Consider the following 21,711-nt stretch of genomic DNA (forward strand, 5'->3'; position numbering starts at 1 on the left):
TCTCTCGCTCTCTTCTTTCTCTCTCTCCCTCTCTCAGGACCTGTTAAAACACACCCCCTCCAGCCACCCAGACTATCCACTGCTGCAGGACGCCCTGAGAATCTCCCAGAACTTCCTCTCCAGCATTAATGAGGAGATCACCCCACGCAGGCAGTCCATGACAGTGAAGAAGGGAGAGGTCAGTCAGTGTAAAAGGCTGCGACATCACAAGGTGACATGCTGTGTGTATGCATCTCTCCACGGATTAGCTTTTTCTATGGCTTCACGGCCTAATGAGAACATGTTTTCTTTCCAAACTAGATTTACATCGTGCATTCACTCACTCAATGTGTTTACACTTGCTATTATGGTTAGATTGAAGGCAGTACAGCTTGTAGATGTATTTCTGACACAAAGTCTGGAATAGAGAAAGATGTATTAAGTAGGAGGGGTACAGTTTGTTCCCTCCCTAGACATAGGCCAGTTGTTTTCCCTGCCAAGGACACATCCAGTGGTTTGACAAGTAGGCAAATAGAAGCACAGAGTAGAGGTCTTCTCGGGTCCAAAAAGTTGGACCTGGACCTGGACCCAAACAGACCCCCACATTTTTTTAAAGGGGGACCCGGACCTGAGAACAGTCAAACCCGACAACCGACCTAGACTCAACCCGTACCCTAACAGGTCTGGGTCTAGACCGGACCCCAGTTACTTTCTTTTTTTAATCAGCCAAGTTGCTTTTCTGGTTAACGAATAGGTTGGCTAGGCCTTCTATAAGTAAATAATCTGATAAAACCTCTAGCACGGAGTCTGACACCCAGACCCGGACCTGTGACTCTCTGGCCCTCCCTTATATTGCTTTCCTACTTGGCTTCATTTCATTCTGCCACTTGTATGTCACATTGAAAATTACCGTCAACAAAATAGTGTCCTATTACACGGCTTGTTTCAAGATAAGGAATCATCAACACCGGTTAATAGCCATACATTAAGCATCTAAGAGTTACTGTAAATTAGCCAATCAGTGCTTCTCAGTTCCTGAAAAAGTAGTATAAACATTGAAAAGCCATGAGAACATTGTGTCTGGAAACTCTAATAAAACTGTGTTGTTAGTCAGATTCCTGCTGAGTCATCTCTGTGTGTCTGGTTTATTAGTGGAGGAAGTGGAGTGTAGAGGAAACTCATGATAAAGTAGTATAAACCGGGAGGGCAACGGTCTCCACGGTTCTGACCAGGAAAGCCCATCGCACCGCCTACATCCCTGTCCTGGTTCCCCCACTCCCATCCTCCGGTCCCCGTCTCTGAAGTCTGTTTCCCAGAAATGACCTGTAAGCACGTCTTATCAGGCATCTGTCCACCCTTCCGCGTGGACGCACGCACTGGTTACCCTCACCCCTGCTGAACTTCCTATATTATTACTGGAAACCTGCCCCACTATGACCATCAGACATCTTATCATAAGTGGACGTGAGACTGGAACTCATACAAATATTACTGCTCTTTTGTAGTATTCCACAATTCATAGGCCGGTATATGCTAAAGACAAAATAAATGTAGTACTTGTGACTAGCTAAAAGTATATACTTACTGTGGTGATTGAAATCCAGGGTTCAGTTTAGTAGGGCCTCTCTTACCAATTTTGTCAGCAGATATCTCAAAATGGAGGATGACTATGTCAGAAAGTAACCAATGTCAATAATGTGACCATGAATCCATTAAGGACCCTCCCTGGTGGAGTCTTCCTTGTTTTTGCTGAAATGTGGTTTGGATGGGTTGGTCGAGTCTCATGTGGGTATGATAAATATAAGTAGCATTTAGCCCGACGTGTATAAGGTCAGTATAAACAGTCCATGCGTCCACAGCCACGCTCTGGCCAAAGGAACAGCAGATGTCACTGCAGCACTCACCAACCGCCAACTGGAATGGCCAACCACGCAGGATTATAGGAAGTTCCGAGGGGTATACTACAAAGCAGGGTCAAGGATTTAGTCAGCTAACTTCCCCAAATGTTCTGAAATAACTTCTTTTTTTTTCTTTTTGGGGGGAAGTGGTCATGGTCTAATTGACTCAACAACCTAAAACGTATCAGAAAGTCAACAGTTATTTTTGGTTGTTTATCAAAGTTAGCTGGCTAACTATAATTGATCCTGCTTTGTGGTATACCCCTCTGGAATTAGGATCTATTCCTGTAAACACAGGCTCTTTGATAACAAAGCCACTGATTAACCTAACGGCCCTTAATTTACACGTTTTACAACCAGGTCTCAACTTTGTTTGAAGACAAAGATTTTCGGCAGTTCTGTTCTTTCCTTGTGACAAGAAGAGAATATACTCATCCCAGCAGCCACTAGAAGTTAGTTATTTTGCAGAACCAACAGACTGTCAGCTCAGATCATTGCTTAAATATTATGTTACTGTTCAGTGCAAGTAGTCATTTTGGAGATTCTTCTCCTGAGTCCCGTCGAGAGCCAATCATGCCACATTCATCAGATCGTAGTTCCACCTGGCGGCCATAATTACATGTTACCATGTGTCGTGTGATGGTGAACATAGGGTACATGAATTGCTCTATCATTTAATCTCTACCGTAGGATGACATTGATATTGAATCCTTATTTTTAATGTGAAAAATGATTCTGGCATGTAGTTTGGTTTGTTTTGCCAACTGGCATAAGCACCAGGAAACATCCTCATGTTCTAGGACCCTCGTGATCTAGAGAGAGTCATTGTAAAAAGCAGCTTGACAGGGAATTTACTGGAAAACGGCTTTTCACTCTGTGGCGGCATGGTAACAAATTCTAGCAAATATATATATATTTTTTTTTATATTTTATTTTATTTTATTCAATGAATGTGTGATTCACTGTTTGCCCCTGTAGAACCGTCAGCTGATGAGGGACTGCTTCATGGTGGAACTGGTGGAGGGATCTAGAAAGCTACGCCACGTCTTCCTCTTCACAGACTTACTACTATGTGCCAAGCTGAAGAAACAGACTGCAGGGTGAGTGTAGCTTTACTGATGGACTAGATGGTACACAAACCATCTCATGTCTGTGTGGTGTTCCTTACCTGTGTCTGTTGTTTGATCATTTGTGTGTGTGTGTGTGTGTTTATCTCCAGGAAAGGCCAGCAGTATGACTGCAAGTGGTACATTCCGCTGTCAGACCTCACCTTCCAGACCATCGAGGACTCTGAGGCCACGCCCATCCCCCAGGTCCAGGAAGAGGAGATTGACGCCATGAAGATCAGGATCTCACAGATCAAGAACGAGATACAGAGAGAAAAGGTGACCGCAGACATCAGAAAGGGAGAAAATCACTTTATTTGAGTAATATTGGAACCCTTGACCAGATCGTGGCTTCATAAGAGGAGCCAGCAATGACAGAGGCCGTGCGTTGATACAGCAACAAGTGTCTGAGTGCTGTTCTCCTGTATGTGTATGTGCAGAGAACCACTAAAGGAGGGAAAGCAATAGAGCGTTTTAAGAAGAAACTGTCGGAGCAGGAGTCTCTGCTGCTGCTTATGTCCCCCAGCATGGCCTTCAGAGTGGCCAACAGGAACGGCAAGGTGAGCCAGCCACGGACTGTTTTCTCTCTCTCTCTCTCTCTCTCTCTCTCTCTGCACCTATGGTCCTGCAAGGTCATATCTAACTACACACCCTACTGTTTGTACTGTGAAATATTTTGGTCTAGGATCTGGTGCCCCCTACAGGTGTAGAGATGTGGTACAGTATTTCCAAAAGGTCTACTGTGGGGCTACATGTTTCTGAGCTCTGTCTGTTTCAGGGCTTCACATTCCTGATCTCCTCTGATTATGAGCGTGCGGAGTGGAGGGAGATCATCCGCGAGCAACAGAAGAAGTGTGAGTGTTCTCTGCAACATAAGCTATGGTTGCTACAGTCCCATGACTGAGCTGACGGTGGCTGTCAGTCTCTCGCTAAACTCCATTTTCGCCTGCAGGTTTCAAAAGCTTCTCTCTGACCTCCCTGGAGCTGCAGATGCTCACCAACTCATGTGTGAAGCTTCAGACGGTCCATACTATACCAATGACCATGAATAAAGAAGGTAGGCCATTGACACGAAACGGATACAGTATTAGTAAGAATGGAAGGCTGTTCAGTAATGTAACTTATAATAAGAGAGGGAGTTGTTTATTAATATTGTTTTTGATGAAACAACTCCTGACTATTCACTCTCCTCTCTTTAGAAGACGAATCCTCTGGACTCTATGGTTTTCTGAATGTCATTGTTCATTCTGCATCAGGACTCAAACAGAGTTTGAGTAAGTCGCTCAGCTTATGTTTCCCATATTGTTGGTGTCCTACCCTGATTCCCATGAAATGAGTATTGCCAAGGCCGCCCTTCCATTCCGTTGTCCGTCCCCTCCAGTCCGGTTGTCACCTGCTAGTCTGCAGGCATTCCCATGTGGAGCGGCTGCTGACGTAAAGTCAGAACTCGCAGGATTAACGAGGAACACTGTGCTCCAGCCATGGTCGGTCTAGATGGAAAACCCCTGTTGTTTCACACTTTGTCCTAAATACAGTCAGGCTACAGCTCACATGCATACAGCATCTGGGGCGGCAGGGTAGCCTAGTGGTTAGAGCGTAGGACTAGTAACCGGAAGGTTGCCCCGAGCTGACAAGGTACAAATCTGTCGTTCTGCCCCTGAACAGGCAGTTAACCCACTGTTCCTAGGCCGTCATTGAAAATAAGAATTTGTTCTTAACTGACTTGCCTAGTTAAATAAAGGTAAAATTTAAAATAAAAAAAAGATCTTATCTTATACAAACTCCGACCTGTTAATCCAAATGTAATCTTCCTCTGGACGGGAACTATTTCCCTTAAAACGTAACAGATTCAGAGGACATGGCAAGTTCCATGGTGGAGATTGTCAGAAAGTATGGTTTAACAGTGTAGCGTAAAGTACATACAGGACAGTCCTACTGTGATTCCGTAGCTAAGTATCCCTATTAGCCATTGTAACTGGTTCTTCTTCCACACAGATCTCTACTGCACTCTGGAGGTAGATTCCTTTGGCTACTTTGTGAACAAAGCCAAGACACGTGTGTACAGAGACTCCACAGAACCCAACTGGAACGAGGTGAGGATGCCATGTATCCGTTAGCACTCAGAACACAACTTCCTGCTTTCTATTATTCAGCCTGATCTGCTAGATTATCTCTTACCTGGTTTTGCACGGTTTCCCTGCAGGAGTTTGAGATTGAGCTGGAGGGATCTCAGACTCTAAGGTTGCTGTGTTATGAGAAGTGCTACAACAAAGCCAAGCAAAACAGGGAGGATGGAGAGAACACTGACAGGATCATGGCCAAAGGACAGATACAGGTATGGAGTGAGGGTATGAAGCACATTTTTGTGTTCCTGTCACACCAGGCAACAGTGACATAGCTTAATGAAATAATAGATGGTTTAGTTTATTAGGATCCCCATAAGCTACTGCACATGCAGCAGCTACTCATCCTGGGGTCCACATACAATGTACAAATACATGACAAAGTACAGAACAGTTATAGACCATAACAACATAAGATATTACATACAATTCACACAAAAAAAGTTAAATAAAGGAAAGACACAAAAAATACTATTTACATGCTATTCATATATACATATTCTTATATGAATATACAGTATTATATTGATATCATAGCTGGTGAAAATGACATATCTTGTATGCCATCCCCAATAGCTGCAATGTTGTAGGTAATCCCACCATGTGTGTTTCTGTGGTGCGGAAAAGGGCTGTGGGGTCGCTGCTGGGTCACCTCACCCTGACTGGTGATAGGGTGTTGTGAGTGTGACAGAGGGGGGATTACAGTTGGGAAGGGAAACGAGCAGACCAAATGTAGACCCTGGCACAGGTCCAACCAATGGCAGTGGAAGGGGGAGACAGAGAGCGATCCTTCTTGGTCTCATTAGTGAAGGGTTAACATTGGATGTTTATTGAATAGGCAATCTACTGTATGTGTTGTCTCTTTTGGACAATCCACAGCCAACGTGGTCCGTCACATTAAGTTGGGCGTGATGACCCTCTGGCCTGGGTCTGATCTGTTTGTGGAATTTGAGATAAGTGCTGATTGGAGAGGCAGTCTGAACGTTGTGTGTGCATGTGTTCCCAAATGTTTGGGGATTAAAAAGAGACAGATCAGATGCGTGGGGGTTTGGTTGAGAGGAAAAAGGGTCCGGTGAAGTCAGGAGGAGCCAGGGTCACTAGAACCAAAACAGATCTACCAACTGGTGATCCATGAAGAAGCTGTAGGAAGCTACCTGTGTATACCTGGGGCTGCATACCCCCCCTATAGTCCTCATAACCTCTGAGCAGCTGCCAGCATGTGGCCATAGTCAGGGGAGGAGGGGACTCTCAGGAGTTAATCCACAGATCCATCTAGGAACTGGGACAACAGGGAGGCAGCGTGGTCTGGGACAACAGGGAGGCAGCGTGGTCTGGGACAACAGGGAGGCAGCGTGGTTTGGGACAACAGGGAGGCAGCGTGGTCTGGGACAACAGGGAGGCAGCGTTGTCTGGGACAACAGGGAGGCAGTGTTGTCTGGGACAACAGGGAGGCAGCGTTGTCTGGGACAACAGGGAGGCAGCGTTGTCTGGGACAACAGGGAGGCAGCGTGGTCTGGGACAACAGGGAGGCAGCGTGGTCTGGGACAACAGGGAGGCAGCGTGGTCTGGGACAACAGGGAGGCAGCGTGGTCTGGGACAACAGGGAGGCAGCGTGGTCTGGGACAACAGGGAGGCAGCGTGGTCTGGGACAACAGGGAGGCAGCGTGGTCTGGGACAACAGGGAGGCAGCGTGGTCTGGGACAACAGGGAGGCAGCGTGGTCTGGGACAACAGGGAGGCAGCGTGGTCTGGGACAACAGGGAGGCAGCGTGGTCTGGGACAACAGGGAGGCAGCGTGGTCTGGGACAACAGGGAGGCAGCGTGGTCTGGGACAACAGGGAGGCAGCGTGGTCTGGGACAACAGGGAGGCAGCGTGGTTTGGGACAACAGGGAGGCAGCGTGGTTTGGGACAACAGGGAGGCAGCGTGGTTTGGGACAACAGGGAGGCAGCGTGGTCTGGGACAACAGGGAGGCAGCGTGGTCTGGGACAACAGGGAGGCAGCGTGGTCTGGGACAACAGGGAGGCAGCGTGGTCTGGGACAACAGGGAGGCAGCGTTGTCTGGGACAACAGGGAGGCAGCGTGGTCGTGGGGCTGCCTTTGTTCCCATTGTTTTTGTTCATCTGGTGTGCAAGGATTGATGGCATGACGGGGTTAAGAAGTTGATGGGACACCCAGACATTTTCCGGGGGACTACTGGACTATTAAAGGACTATAGTGGTCTCTGAATTCTTTGAGACAATACAATATTTTCTGGACTGCTGCCTTGTTTTGTTTGTCCCATTGTTTTGAACCGTACATTAGCTAGTGAAAGTAGAGAGTGAGTCTTAAGTAGAAGAGTATGGGTGAGATCTGTGATGAAGAGCTGATACTGGATCAGACCAGCAGTCAGTTCACCAGCAGCTGTTCCCTGGAGGATGAGGGGGACACAGGTCCCAGGAAGCCCCCAGGCACAGGGGCACGGCTGTGGGGCAGGGTCCGCAGCACTCTGCTCAGACAGAAGGTAAAGACAGCACAAATAGGAGAGAGAATGAGCTATATTTCTTATCATGGATGGTCTGTGCTTCGGAACAGAGAGGGTATTGTAATTTTTTTTATCCTTCGTTGTACAGTCGCTAGTGAAAGTCTACACACCCCTTGCACAGTTGTCCCATTTTGCTGCCTTTAATAAAATTAAAACCAAAAAGAGATTAAATTGATCCCCCACCGATCCACACAACCTACTTTACATATTCAAAGTGATTTAATACTTGGTGGGAGAACCCCCAGCAGCCATTGCTGCTGTGAATCATTGTGAATAAGATTCTACCAGCTTTGCACAACTCTTAGGACAACATATATCCACTGAGTTAGTCAAAATTACTCAAGCTCTGTGCATTTTCTTGGGAACCAATTGGTGTACATCAATATTCAAACCATGTCTAATTTTCAAGCAGATTTAAGTCAGGCGTGAGGCTGGACCACTCAGGAACTCTCCACAACTTGGAAAGCCATTCAGGTGCGTCTTTGGCAGAAAATATGTGTAATTGTTCCTCTAAAAAAATCTATCCCTGGGTTAGGTATTCAGGTGACAGAGGCAGGTTTTCCAGTGACTTTTTACCTAGGCTTTGCCCCTTTCATATTTATTGTGCTCCTGACAAACTCCCCAGTCCCTGCCGGTGGCAAGCATACCAATAAGATGATGCTGCCACCACAATACTTGAAAATACAGAAGGTTCCCCTCTGTGTTGTGCTGGATTTGATCCAAACCTGAAGATTTAATTTAGGCCCTGAAATACATGTATTTGTTGTTGATCTTCTGTATTTAAGACTTGTGGTGACAGCATCATGTTATGGGTATGCTTGTTACCAGCAGGTACTAGGCCTAGGGAGTTTGTTAAGATCAAAATAAATATGAGAGGAAAACCTGCCTCAAACTTCTGAATAGATAACCCTGGGATTTTTATTTTTCTGCAGAACAATAACACTAATTTTAATGCCAAAGACACACCAGAATGGCTTTCAAAGTGGTGTTGAGTGGTCCAGTCTCAGTCTTGACTTAAATCAGCGACAATGTTTGAATATTCCTATACATCAATGATTCCCAACAAAATTGACTGAGCTATAGCAATTGACAAAAACAATGCACATATGTTGCCCTAAGAGTTGTGCAAAGTTGGTAGAATATTATTCTGCCAGAGGTGCTTCCACTAAGTATTTACTTTGGGGTGTGAAGTCATACTCAATCAAAACGGGGTTTTTTAAATTAATTTGGAAAATGTTCTATAATTCTATAACTTGAAAATGTGAAGTACGCTGTGTAGATCAATAGGAAGAAAATCCAATTGAATCCCTTTTTAGATTTCATTTTAAGCCAGAAAAATGTGACAACTGTACAAGGGGTGTGTAGACTTTCACTAGGCAATGTATATAATTTACATTTTAGTAATTTAGCAGACACTCTTATCCAGAGTGACTTACAGTTAGTGCGTTCATCTTAAGATAGCTAGGTGGGACAACTACATATCACAGGCATAAAGTAAATTTTTCCTCAAAGTAGCTATCAGTCAAGTTTGAGGTGAGGACTCTGCTGTCCTAGCTTCAAGGGGAAGCTGGTTCCTCCATTGGGGTGTCAGGACAGAGAAGAGCTTGGACTGGGCTGAGCTCCCCTCCAGTAGGGGTGTGAGGGCCAAGAAGAGACCTGAGGTGTCAGAACGGAGTGCTCGGGTTGGGGTGTAGGGTTTGAGCATAGTCTGAAGGTAGGGAGGGGCAGTTTCTATTGCTGTTCCGTAGTTAAGCACCATGGACTTGTTGTGGATACAAGCTTTGACTGAAAGCCAATGGAGTGTGTGGCTGAGTGGGGTGACATGAGTGAACTTGGGAAGGTTGATAACCATGCAGGCTGCAGCGTTCTTGATAAGTTGCAGGGGTTTGATGGCACAAGGGGGGAGCCCAGCCAACATCGAGTTGTAGTAGTCCAGACGGGAGAGGACAAGTGCCTGGATTAGGACCTGCGCCGCTTCCTGTCTGAGGTAGGGTCATACTCTACGGATATTGTAGCGCATGAACCTGCAGGAGCGAGTCACTGTGACCCAGAGAAGAGCAGTCTTGGTTGAGTGACCCGTCTTGAAGCCTGATTGGTTAGGGATGAGAGACGTGAGGAGGGCAAGGGATCGAGTGGTCAGGTTGTCGGGCGGCCAGACTTCACTAGTTGCAGGATTTTGTCTGGAGAGAGGGGGGATAAAGAGCTCAAGGCATGTGAGTGAGACCAGTGGACACAATGGGCTGAGTGAATGAGTAGCAGATGTCGTCAACCTTCTTCTCAAAGTGGTTGACACATTTGTCCGGTGAGAGGGAGGATGGTGGGGGAGGGGTGGAGGATTAAGGCGGGAGGAGAAGGTAGAATAGAGTTTCCTAGGGTTAGAAGCAGAAGCTGGAAATGCAGAGTTGTAGAAAGTGCATTTTGCAGCGGATACAGTGGAAGAGAAGGTAGAGGGGAGGGAGTGAAAGGATGATATGTCCTCCGGAAGTTTAGTTTTCCTCCATTTTCTCTCAGCTGCCTGCAGCCCTGTTCTGTACGCTCACAATGAGTCACTCAACCACAGAGCATATCCGTTAAGTATCCTTGAATGTGTTGTACAGTATTCTCATACTTAATTCGTAATGCTATTTTCTTTTGATAAATCCACTGCATTTTGTAAGAAGAAATTGATGTCCACAGAACAAAATGAAAATGATTTTTGGAATTAGATTGAGTATCTATATGTGAGAGGACATCTGTCATGTTAGCATTATCTATCACAATACTCGTGCTTGTTGGCAACTTGGTATTAGTCACATGATTAAAATAGATCAGTGACATGAGTTGACACTACCCAACCATGTGAAGTTTATGTGAGGATAAGGCCAAGTGAAGGGTAATTGTTACTTAAGGCCCAGGCTTGCTGATTGGATCCATCGTTTCGTACATTTTTTGCTTTTCTTCAGTGAAATTATACACTTTCCAATCGAATAGTTTCATTGAAGGTTTATTTTTAGATTGTGCTTTAGATTAATTGGAAAGGATCAAGAGGCTAACTGTGCTAAACATTCATACAAAGCAGGATTTTGAGAGGTTTAAATATGTCATTGGTTCTTAATAATGGATTGAATTTCATTACTAGAGTACTATAACATGTCTGTACTGCGAATAAAGACTGCATCAGTCCTACCACGCCATCGTGTTGTCCACACACTGTCTATCAGAGAAGTTCGTCTTTACTGGGTTAGATGATTGCTCTGATTGATAGATGTCTCCATATTTTCCAGCTGGATCCTCAGACGCTACAAACCAAAGACTGGCAAAGAACAGTCATCACCATGAACGGGGTACGTATTACCAGCCTAAATTTAAACTAGTATCACTGTTTTTCACAAAGCTTTCTGAAACCACACTGCCTTGCTTTTCCTGTTTAGCAAAAGCACTCTTTTGGCAGAACTTTACATTGGCATTACTCCAGTGGCCAGTGTAAGTGTTGTTAAATAAGTTATGTATATAACATGGTAATTACATGGGTTTTTCCACTGACAGTTACTGTGTAATACAGACTTCAATATGAAGTATGCCCCCTATATTAAAGTCTACTGTGTGGATCAGGATACATGCCAAACTCTTAATTTCACTGACTCCTTGCTCATTCTTAACTTCACTTGGTAAAGATTGAGGTGAAGCTGTCAATGAAGTTCACCAGCAGAGAGTTCAGTCTGAAGAGAATGCCCTCGCGGAAACAGTCAGGCGTGTTTGGAGTGAAAATCAGTGTTGTAACCAAGTGAGTGAATAATGTGTGTTTGTTAGCCTCTGTATAACCTCCGCACCCAGATCCAAATCATACTTCAGGATTTTGGCAATGAAACCATTTTTATGTCTCTGCGTGCAGTCTGACGTCAGTTGCTAACTAGCATTAGCGCAATGCCTGGAAGTCTATGGTAACTGCTAGTAGATACCATATACTTCTAGTCATTGCGACATTGGCGTGCAAAATTACCTCAAACTTGCTTCGTACTGGATGTAGAGACATACAAATGGTATCCATGAGTTCATCTGACTCTATATGGAAGTAGATAAAGGGCTCGATTGCCAAAATCCCGAAGTATCCCTTTAAGCCTGTCATGAAGGACTAGCCTCATATAATGCATGCCACATTTCTATGACCAGCACAGATCAGACTTAATATTTTCAAATGGATGGGATACCTCCTACTACCTCCTTCACTTTAATCCAAAAGAAACAGTGGAGGGTCAGGAATAACTGTCAAAGACATGCCTTGTTTGGGATTTTCACAGGGACCATAAGTCTCTCATGATCGTTTGTAAAAATAACTAAAGCCCCTTATGGGCATAGTCTATTTGAGAAACCTTTTATAGCGCTAAAGATGCAATACTTGCAGGATGGAGGTCTTTCTCAGTGTTTGCTTTACTCCGAAAGTAGAAAGAAAATATGGGTAATTTATTCATACTTGGGAACAGGTATTACATATCAAAATTGAAAAATATTATTGTGTCCAGTTTATGCACTACCACAATAAAACAAACACCAGGTGTGTACAGAAATAAGAAATGAGACACCCAGTTTTGCAGTCACAGGTATTTAGAGTCATTCGTGTAAAGCAACTAGACTTCTCTTGTTTCCTGCATTAATCCAATTTGAATCCTGCATTAAGTGTAACCACGTGTGTGTGTGTGTGTGTGTTTGACCTCGACAGACGGGAGCGGTCTAAGGTGCCCCTCATCGTGAAGCAGTGTGTAGAGGAGATTGAGCGCCGGGGCATGGAGGAGGTAGGAATCTACCGGGTCTCAGGGGTGGCTACAGACATCCAGGCCCTGAAGGCTGCATTTGATGCCAGTGAGTACACCGACCTTGGATCTCTTCCTTAGCAAATAATACATCATGCTATACAAGGAATGTATCACTATTATTCATACCGGCTTGCGACTTACTGTTCCCCCAGTTTATCGTTCATTCCCTTCCTCTGATTGACAGACAATAAGGATGTGTCGGTGATGATGAGTGAGATGGATGTGAATGCCATTGCTGGAACGCTGAAGCTGTATTTCCGTGAGCTGCCGGAACCTCTTTTCACAGATGACCTGTACCCCAACTTCGCTGGAGGCATCGGTCAGTCTCTCCTTGTGACCTCAAAAAAGCTTACTATGGCATTTAGTCTCATCGTAGTGAATACAACATAAGAGTGACATTTAGCAAACCATTAAACATCAATCAGGTAGTATTAAAAATACTAAAACAATTGTGTCCTCTTGCAGCCCTGTCAGACAGTGTGGCTAAGGAGAGCTGTATGCTGCACCTGCTGCTGTCACTCCCAGAACCCAACCTGGTCACCTTCCTCTTCCTGCTGGATCACCTGAAGAGGTATACTCCCCACAGTGACATCATGTTTGATCCTGTCACATTAATACAGTCTAGTGCTGAGTGATTAACCAATCCTTATGTTTTTTGGGGTTATTAAACAACTAATTGACCGATGTCGGTTCATTTACTTGAATTCCATTTAGTTGGAGTTTTTTTGTGGCCCAACACACGTTTCTCTAGAGAGAAATCAAATCATTCATGAAATAAATCAATTCAAGAATTATGTGGGACGCTAGGCTGAAGGGAGTTGTTTTCATTAAGCAAATATTAAACCTAGTTCAGAGCAGAAACGGGGATAATTAACTACCATCTCAAACGGATCAGAGAGGAAGAGGCAAAGCAAGAAGTTCCACTCTCGCCAACATATGCCCAAAATAAGCCCAATGCGTTTTGATGGGTTTATTTTGGACTTCTCGCCTGCCTTCCCGCCTTTGGGACAACGACTCCCATTGTTAGGGCAGAGACATGAGCATCTTGTCATTATATACAGATCTCTGGTCTGATGCAGGCGTAAAAGTGTAACATTAGGTTAGATACGCACAAACCATATATCCCACATGAGAGAGAAATAATCGAACCCGGAACCAAACCGACCTCAAAAAGCACTAATCTCTCAGCACTAATACAGTCACAGATCTGTCATTTCTAAACCTGTTGCTAATTTCTGCTTCCTTGTTCTCGGGATCCCACAATCGTACACTACAGGATTGCTGATAATGAGAGCGTTAATAAGATGTCTTTTCACAACCTGGCCACGGTCTTTGGTCCAACCCTGCTCCGCCCATCTGAGAAAGACAGCAAGATCCCAGCCAATGCCACGCAACCCATAACTATGAATGACAACTGGTCACTGGAGGTTATGTCACAGGTACTGCCCAAATCTGTGGAGGAAATCTGTGGAGACCTGTGTCTTTTGGAACGTCAATGTTGATTTTGTTTCAGAGGTAGATTGAGGTATTCATGGAGCCCAAAATGATGTTCTATGGTTCTAATAATCCGTTTCCTTTGCTCTTTCCCGCTTCCCCTTCTGTCTGTGTAGGTACAGGTCCTACTGTATTTCCTTCAGCTTCAGAGCATCCCAACGCCGGACAGCAAACGTCAAAGCATCCTCTTCTCCACTGAAGTATAGCGAGAGCATGGACATTTCCATCTGTGAAAAACGGAGGGAGGAAGAAGTGGACAAAAGTATGCCTTCCATGGTAAATTGTTGGCTGCTGGGGCTAATGAACACTGGCTGGATTACAGGGCACCTGCTCTATATGGCCCACCAGAGGGAGTCAACAGCACATTTCAGATTGGATCAAATACAGTACTTTATGATTATGATCATCCTTATCTTGCAGACCTTAAACTGTCTTACTTCAAACACAAAAAGCCATTTAATATGGTCAAAGAACAGACCATTCCTTTATTTGGTTTTTAATTGAAAAAATATTGTTACCAGATGAAGTGAGGCAAATTGTCATCTCCATGATCCCTCACATTAAGTGTGCTGAGCACTTCCAGATAGTGTGTCAAAATCTTTTACCTATCTGACAATCAACTCATTTTAGAGGCACTGATGAGCACAATTATCAAAATGGTAAGATGGTTACAGTTCTTATTGAGGCATAAGGCCTGTTTTGTACATTGTTGGCACAAGTGAGGGTTACAAACTCCAATCTTTTCTCTGCTGAAGCCCATTGTAGGAAAATGTGTATTCACCAGGTGTTTATGCATATGCTCTCTTTATTTGGTAAGGAATGTGAGACTGATCAAACTTATGTAGGTATATTTAACATGCAGGCATGTTGACTTAAATGTGTTTTGTAATACTTTTCTCTTCAAATAACTGCTGTTTGAGTTTCTGTTAAAAGATTTCTGGGAGGTTGTACTTAGTTAAACAGTGGACCTCAACCATATCTCAGAATCGTGTTTTTTGTTCATTAGCTTATAGGGACCTGAAAGCTGGATACTGCTAAATCTGTTGTAAGGCCAGCAGCATTAAGTAGTAGGCTGAAATGTTTAAGTACAATTATGACAGTCCTACATTTTCCTTAAGAATTTATATTTTGATCTTATTCAATTAGAGATCATTTGTCTGAACACACCACCTCTTTATTGGAAGAATTTTGTTTATTTTTTATTTTTCAGATGGGTTAAAATCAAAGACTATTCAGTGCTGTCATGTGGAAATTAGACAGGAATACCACTGATAAGCTTTGGCTCTTTATTCAATTTTAGTGGTAGCCTACCTTGGTAGTGATCCACTAATATCCAAATATCCTGGGTATGAAAACAAATAATGGGCATTGTGAAGGGCACCATTGTCTTCTGTTGTGTTATTTTGTTTGTAGCTAAATATATAAAGGGTTTATTGTTCTCTGCCTGGTGAGCTGTAACTTTGAAAGCCCTTAAATGTATCTGTGCTTGCAAAATGAAAATAATTCCAAATGTTTACAGATATCTGAATTAAGATGTTAAGATATGATACCATTAGCACATATGAAACTGTTAGGCTAACTGACTGTGTGTAGTCTGTCAGCAATCACTTAATTTACATTTTTTTTCATTTCAGACAGTTGTAGTCATTATCCCAAGAAAGTCTAATTTATGTAGCTACAATAAAGAGTTGATTCGCATGTGCTTTGTATTTTTTTTAAATCTTGATTCTCTGCAATCTGAAAACACAATTTAAGATGATTTAACATGATTATTGTTGTCAGTAGAATAAGATTTGAGTTATTTTCTACACTTGTATTATTTATATATATATATATATATATATATATATGTTATTTATTCATATAGAGCTGGGCTCTAGATGTAGATGGGCTAGAATGAGCATGCCGATCTTGTTGAAAAATACATCTATGAAGGATGCGGTCCAAGTCCAGGGCAAGGCTCTGGGAGGCAATAATCAGGCTGCTGTTCGCTGCATTGACAACTGAAAAGCATCGTGTCAGATGGACCGAATTGGAATAACCTCCAGTATCTGTCTCAGCTACAAAGCTGTCTTAAGATGTATTCGCAAACCCTTATTAATTTTCACTCTTCAAGGATCAAATAGAAGAAGCCACGGTATGAATTTTAGCTAGCGTTAGTAACGTCGTTATCAATATCAAGCTAAGCTAGGCTAGAAAACTAGCTAGCTACTGTAGTTATGTGAAAATGCATATTTTATCGAATCATTTCTTAGCTAATGTATTTCTGGAAAAGCTTGCAACTTTCACGTCTCTTGGAACATTCAATTTAGTCGTTTTTAGGCTAGTAATAGTAGGCAGGCTCAGACTATAAAAAACGAACGTTAGCTGAATAGTTTGACACAGTTAGCTAGCGACGGTAACTAGCTAACTTAACGTTAGCTGACAACTTCTCATGATTGGCTGGATGGAAATGTTGGCAGCAATCTATTTAGCTACTACTAAATATTAAGTTATTCTATTTAGCTAATGGTAACTAAAAGGGCGACATTCTGTCAACTGATCATATAGCCAAAGCTCATAGTTAGGTGCCAGAAGATCCCGACCCCACCATTACGCTTGTTTACACTGGGGTCTGAACACAATCATAGTTATATTAAGACATTGGAACGCGCGCCAGATATAGATCAGAAAATATCTCAATGCAGGGATGGGATATGCCTTTATCCACACTAAGACACTGATAAAGTTTAAATACGGCTAGGTTTCTCAGAAAGCTGCCCTTTTTGCCCTCATGCTAGCTATCAATAGTTAACATGGCCATTTTGGAATGGCAGTGTCAGCCAATCAGCTTCTTTGTTGTTCAACGCTAGCATGGCGACGAAAATGGCCGTTTTCTGGGAAAACTAGTGGCATATCCCATCCCTGCATATACAGTGAGGGAAAAAACTATTTGATCCCCTGCAGATGTTGTACGTTTACCCACTGACAAAGAAATGATCAGTCTATAATTTTAATGGTAGGGTTTATTTGAACAGTGAGACAGGATAACAAAAAAATCCGTAAAACACATGTCAACAATGTTATAAATTGATTCGCATTGTAATGAGGGAAATAAGTATTTGACCCCTCTGCAAAACATGACTTAGTACTTGGTGGCAAAACCCTTGTTGGCAATCAGAGGTCAGACGTTTCTTGTAGTTGGCCACCAGGTTTGCACACATCTCAGGAGGGATTTTGTCCCACTCCTCTTTGCAGATCTTCTCCAAGTCATTAAGGTTTCAAGGCTGATGTTTGGCCACTCGAACCTTCAGCTCCCTCCACATATTTTCTATGGGATTAAGGTCTGGAGACTGGCTAGGTGTGTGTTTTGGGTCATTGTCATGCTGGAATACTCATCCACGACCCATTTTCAATGCCCTGGCTGAGGGAAGGAGGTTCTCACCCAAGATTTGACAGTACATAGCCCCATCCATCGTCCTTTTGATGCGGTGAAGTTGTCCTGTCCCCTTAGCAGAAAAACACCGCCAAAGCATAATGTTTCCACCTCCATGTTTGACGGGGATGGTTTTCTTGGGGTCATAGGCAGCATTCCTCCTCCTCCAAACACAGTGAGTTGAGTTGATGCCAAAGAGCACCATTTTGGTCTCATCTGACCACAACACTTTCACCCAGTTGTACTCTGAATCATTCAGATGTTCATTGGCAATGGGCATGTATATGTGCTTTCTTGAGCAGGGGGACCTTGCGGGCGCTGCAGGATTTCAGTCCTTCACGGCGTAGTGTGTTACCAATTGTTTTCTTGGCAACTATGGTCCCAGCTGCCTTGAGATCATTGACAAGATCCTCCCGTGTAGTTCTGGGCTGATTCCTCAATGTTCTCATGATCATTGCAACTCCACGAGGTGAGATCTTGCATGGAGCCTCAGGCCGAGGGAGATTGACAGTTCTTTTGTGTTTCTTACATTTGCGAATAATCGCACCAACTGTTGTCACCTCCTCACCAAGCTGATTGGCGATGGTCTTGTAGCCCATTCCAGCCTTGTGTAGGTCTACAATCTTGTCCCTGACATCCTTGGAGAGCTCTTTGGTCTTGGCCATGGTGGAGAGTTTGGAATCTGATTGATTGATTGCTTCTGTGGACAGGTGTCTTTTATACAGGTAACAAGCTGAGATTAGGAGCACTCCCTTTAAGAGTGTGCTCCTAATCTCAGCTCGTTACCTGTATAAAAGACACCAGGGAGCCAGAAATCTTTCTGATTGAGAGAGGGTCAAATACTTATTTCCCTCATTAAAATGCAAATCAATTTAACATTTTTGACATGCGTTTTTCAGGATTTTTTTGTTATTCTGTCTCTCACTGTTCAAACAAACCTACCATTAAAATTATAGATGGATCATTTCTTTGTCAGTGGGCAAAAGTACAAAATCAGCAGGAGATCAAATACTTTTTTCCCTCACTGTATGTAGCCCCACAGTGGAGGTGTCATAATACCCATAAAATCTAGCAGTCACACAGGGAAATGGTTCCAATCATTTTTCTACCATTCATTTTTCCCATAGTGGATTTTAGAGAAACATAAAATAAGGGCTGTTTTTCGTGGGCTTATCCTGGCGTGACATTTTGATAATCATATTAAATCTCTCTCGCACAAGGTGACTATCAATATATTCGGCTCTATTTGGTAATAGAAGTCATGCAATCCCTGCAAGCACGCCATCTCTAGCTGACACATTTGATAGCAGTTATTGTGTCAATTTGAAAGAAATGTTGCCATTTATTCATTACTACATTTAGCTAACATCAAATAGTTAATTCAGAGATTCTTACCTTTGTCTCGATTCGGCAGTTTCGTCCAGATCATGATAGCCACATTAGCAGCTGATTTAGTATTTCATTTTTGGGTGTAAATACAGTCGAATATATTGATAAGTCACCTTGTCCGAAAGAGATTTACATAGTTATCAAAACATCACGCCAGGGTAAGCTTACACAAAACAAAGCCCTTATTTTAAGTGTTTCTAAAATTAATGGTGGAAAAACGATTGGAACCATTTCCCTGTTTGACTGCTAGGTTTTATGCGTATCACTCTGTCGTACACTATAGAGGTACGTTTTCCGACCCGTATCTTGCGCCGGCTACACAGTGTCTTAATGTAACCATGATTGTGTTCCGACCCCAGTAAACAAGCATAACGGTAGGGTCGTAATCTTCTGGTAAGCTAGCTAGCTATTTCAAATGTCATAGCGGTAATGAACTTGTAGTCCTGAATGTGCAGCATACCCACGCAAATGTACATAGTAAAATCCTAAACATCCCTTGTCTGTCACAGATGTTGAATACAATCGAGTAAGTTCAAGTATAATTGTATGTGGGGTTGGTCCTTCAGCTGGTCGAAACTTGAGACTAAAAAATGATAATATCCACTCAGTATACTAACCGAAGTCTTGCAGGTGTTGACATGGTTTTGGGCCAATGCCAGGTGATAGAAAGTTCAACGGCAGTACCGGCACTCTAAAAGTCTGGATATTTTGTCTCAAATTTCGACCAGCCGCACAGACAATCGGCAGAGTAAGTTCACATTTAGTTTGATTAAACATTCTGGCTGGTGAAGAAACTTTCCAAGTTTTTGCAGTGCTTTGTTTGACTGTATACCATTAATTGGTATCATAGCTATGACAAGTTGCCTAATAAATCAGACTATCTAGCTACATTATTTATGTTTGTGATTCCCTGGGCCTGAAGCATGTCACTCTTTTTTACACATGCAACTTAGAGGTCTCTCTAAAGCCCATATAGCTACTTTATTTTGAAAATATGAAACACGCACTTCTCATTAAACAGTAGAAGAATTCCATGTGAGCATATATTTCTCCTGACTATTCTTTATTTTCCTGAAAAAGCTGTACAGTCTGCTCTTCAATGTCCTGTCGAGGGAATGTGACTTATGCAATAGGAATTCGGCTACTCCTCCTTGTCTCTGAATCCTTACTTTTGGAAAAATGTCCCAAAGTGAAAAATCTTCAGTTCTTGGAAATGTTCCTAGAGCTGGAGGTTACCTAAGCACCCGTTTGTGCGTGTGTGATTGTGCATTGTCTGATCCTACTTTTGAAAGAAGCCGGAGTTGTTCACCTCACACTGTGATGTCCCCTTAGCTCTGAAACAGATTGTCCTAGCCATGTGTTTTGTGTTGTATGCACTGCATAGCTCAGTGTTTCTCCATCCTGGTCCTGGGGACCCAAAGGATTGGGAAACACTGGTATATCATAATAAGGTACATGAAGGATGGCTTGGTTGGATCTGTTAGGAGGACTGGGTCTTCGGCTATGATGGATGTTTTAGACTGAAGAGTTCAGAGGTTACACTGTCTGCTCTGTCTGAATCACACTGGTGCCTACTTGTCCTTGCACACGTTTATCCTTGTAGGATTTTCTCAGACGCCATCATAGAAGCAGATGTTATGAAAGAGAAGTAACGCCCACAGTCAAAGCACTAAATAAGGAAGAGGAGGGAGAGGCCGTTTGCAGTAGGCCTAACTCACTAAGACTCTTGCTCGCTCTCTCTTGCTCCCTTTTTTCCCGCTTTTAATGGTTTTGTTTCATAAGCAACAAGTGGACACTGACTGCATAGTTGTCCTCCGGGTCAGCCTTGGATTGAATCCAAGGGTTCCATGCATCAATTAGCCTGACATTGTTGTAATCAAATAGAAACACTAGCCCAATCATCATGACCAACCCTTTACCCACTCATGAATGCATAGCTGGGATTGTCGTGTCCTTTCACTTTCTGTAACCCATTTGCACACAGTGCATTTTGCATAAGACCAAGGCCTTTATTTCTTCTTTGAGTATGCTGGGCTGCATTCCTAATATTTTGACTATAAGGAAGCCATTGAAGCACTGCACACCTGAACCTTCTGTCATGTTACTCTATGAATAGACTGAAAGTCTAGGCTATACCCGCAGCCTCTCTCACTCAATCCCATTCATTCATAGCCAAAGAAAAGGGCAGCCTTCCAGGTTGTGTGTTTGGGTGATCTTTGACCCACATCTGAGCTACAGGAAGCTATACCCAGGCTGTGTGTTGAGAGCCCATGTCAGTAGCTGGCAACATGTCCTGCACAATCCAAGCAGAGGTCAGCAAGGGTGTGAACACACACACCTGACTGGGGAGTGTAGGCTACAGCAGAACACTCTTCTGTTGCAAGATGTCCCTCTGTCTGTTTTGTTTTACATTAAAGGTGCAACTCTACAGGAATGTTCCAATGCCACGTTTTACATCAATATTCCACTGCCAATAAGGGTGTATGTTAGTGTATTGCATTTCATTGTTATTTCAACATTCACTATCTGTTCTGTCTCTTACCCTCTGGCTGTTCAAGAATGTGTACACTGCTAGGCATATTTCAATGGGGGTCTGAATACACAAGCACCTTCCAACCACAGGAATCACGGGGCTTCAACACACGCAGCTGAGAGACATTAGGCAGAGTTTACTCCTAAGGAGCACAAGCCCGCTGCTGCTCTGCCATAAATGAGAGGCGAGAGAGGACAACTGGGAGCTGTTAAAAAGCTCTGGAAAGATCTCATAACTCCAGCAGAGTGCAGAAAGACCCAAACGGACCAGACTGCGTGTTCCCTTTTTTGCACCTCTTTTTGACAGATTGTTTAAAGTAGAAAGACAAGTGGAAGGGTTTTGGCTGCATATCTGAATTTATTAATATGCCAAACAAAAGAGTTTAGAAAATGTTATCACAGGCACTGATTATTCTATGTAGACAGAAATACTCCCTATATAATTTATGTTTAGAAAAGAAAC

At 43.3% G+C, this 21,711-nt stretch overlaps 2 protein-coding genes across 4 annotated transcripts in view; both read left to right on the forward strand.

Annotated features, from left to right (window-relative positions):
* Positions 1–15,610, forward strand: part of si:dkey-91m11.5 (PH_BCR_vertebrate and RhoGAP_Bcr domain-containing protein) — a 52,642-nt gene extending 37,032 nt beyond the window's left edge. Inside the window, exons 8-23 of one of the 2 annotated variants that reach the window (XM_031830209.1) lie at positions 38–178; positions 2,856–2,977; positions 3,097–3,262; positions 3,424–3,543; positions 3,762–3,837; positions 3,936–4,040; positions 4,183–4,257; positions 4,979–5,076; positions 5,187–5,318; positions 10,892–10,951; positions 11,282–11,391; positions 12,325–12,464; positions 12,603–12,737; positions 12,884–12,989; positions 13,695–13,857; positions 14,029–15,610. In XM_031830209.1, the coding sequence (XP_031686069.1) occupies positions 38–178; positions 2,856–2,977; positions 3,097–3,262; positions 3,424–3,543; positions 3,762–3,837; positions 3,936–4,040; positions 4,183–4,257; positions 4,979–5,076; positions 5,187–5,318; positions 10,892–10,951; positions 11,282–11,391; positions 12,325–12,464; positions 12,603–12,737; positions 12,884–12,989; positions 13,695–13,857; positions 14,029–14,118 (1,839 nt within the window). In that variant the 3' untranslated portion in view covers positions 14,119–15,610. The remainder of the gene's footprint in view (positions 1–37; positions 179–2,855; positions 2,978–3,096; positions 3,263–3,423; positions 3,544–3,761; positions 3,838–3,935; positions 4,041–4,182; positions 4,258–4,978; positions 5,077–5,186; positions 5,319–10,891; positions 10,952–11,281; positions 11,392–12,324; positions 12,465–12,602; positions 12,738–12,883; positions 12,990–13,694; positions 13,858–14,028) is intronic. The other variant, XM_031830210.1, reaches the window with a different exon arrangement.
* A 244-nt stretch (positions 15,611–15,854) lies between these two features.
* Positions 15,855–21,711, forward strand: part of LOC109895777 (cytospin-A) — a 32,928-nt gene continuing 27,071 nt past the window's right edge. For both annotated transcript variants that reach the window (XM_020489760.2, XM_020489761.2), the window contains exon 1: positions 15,855–16,049. The gene's annotated coding sequence lies outside the window, so the exon portion shown is untranslated. The remainder of the gene's footprint in view (positions 16,050–21,711) is intronic.

Source organism: Oncorhynchus kisutch, linkage group LG8 (genome assembly GCF_002021735.2).
Source record: "Oncorhynchus kisutch isolate 150728-3 linkage group LG8, Okis_V2, whole genome shotgun sequence".
Lineage (NCBI taxonomy): Eukaryota > Metazoa > Chordata > Actinopteri > Salmoniformes > Salmonidae > Oncorhynchus > Oncorhynchus kisutch.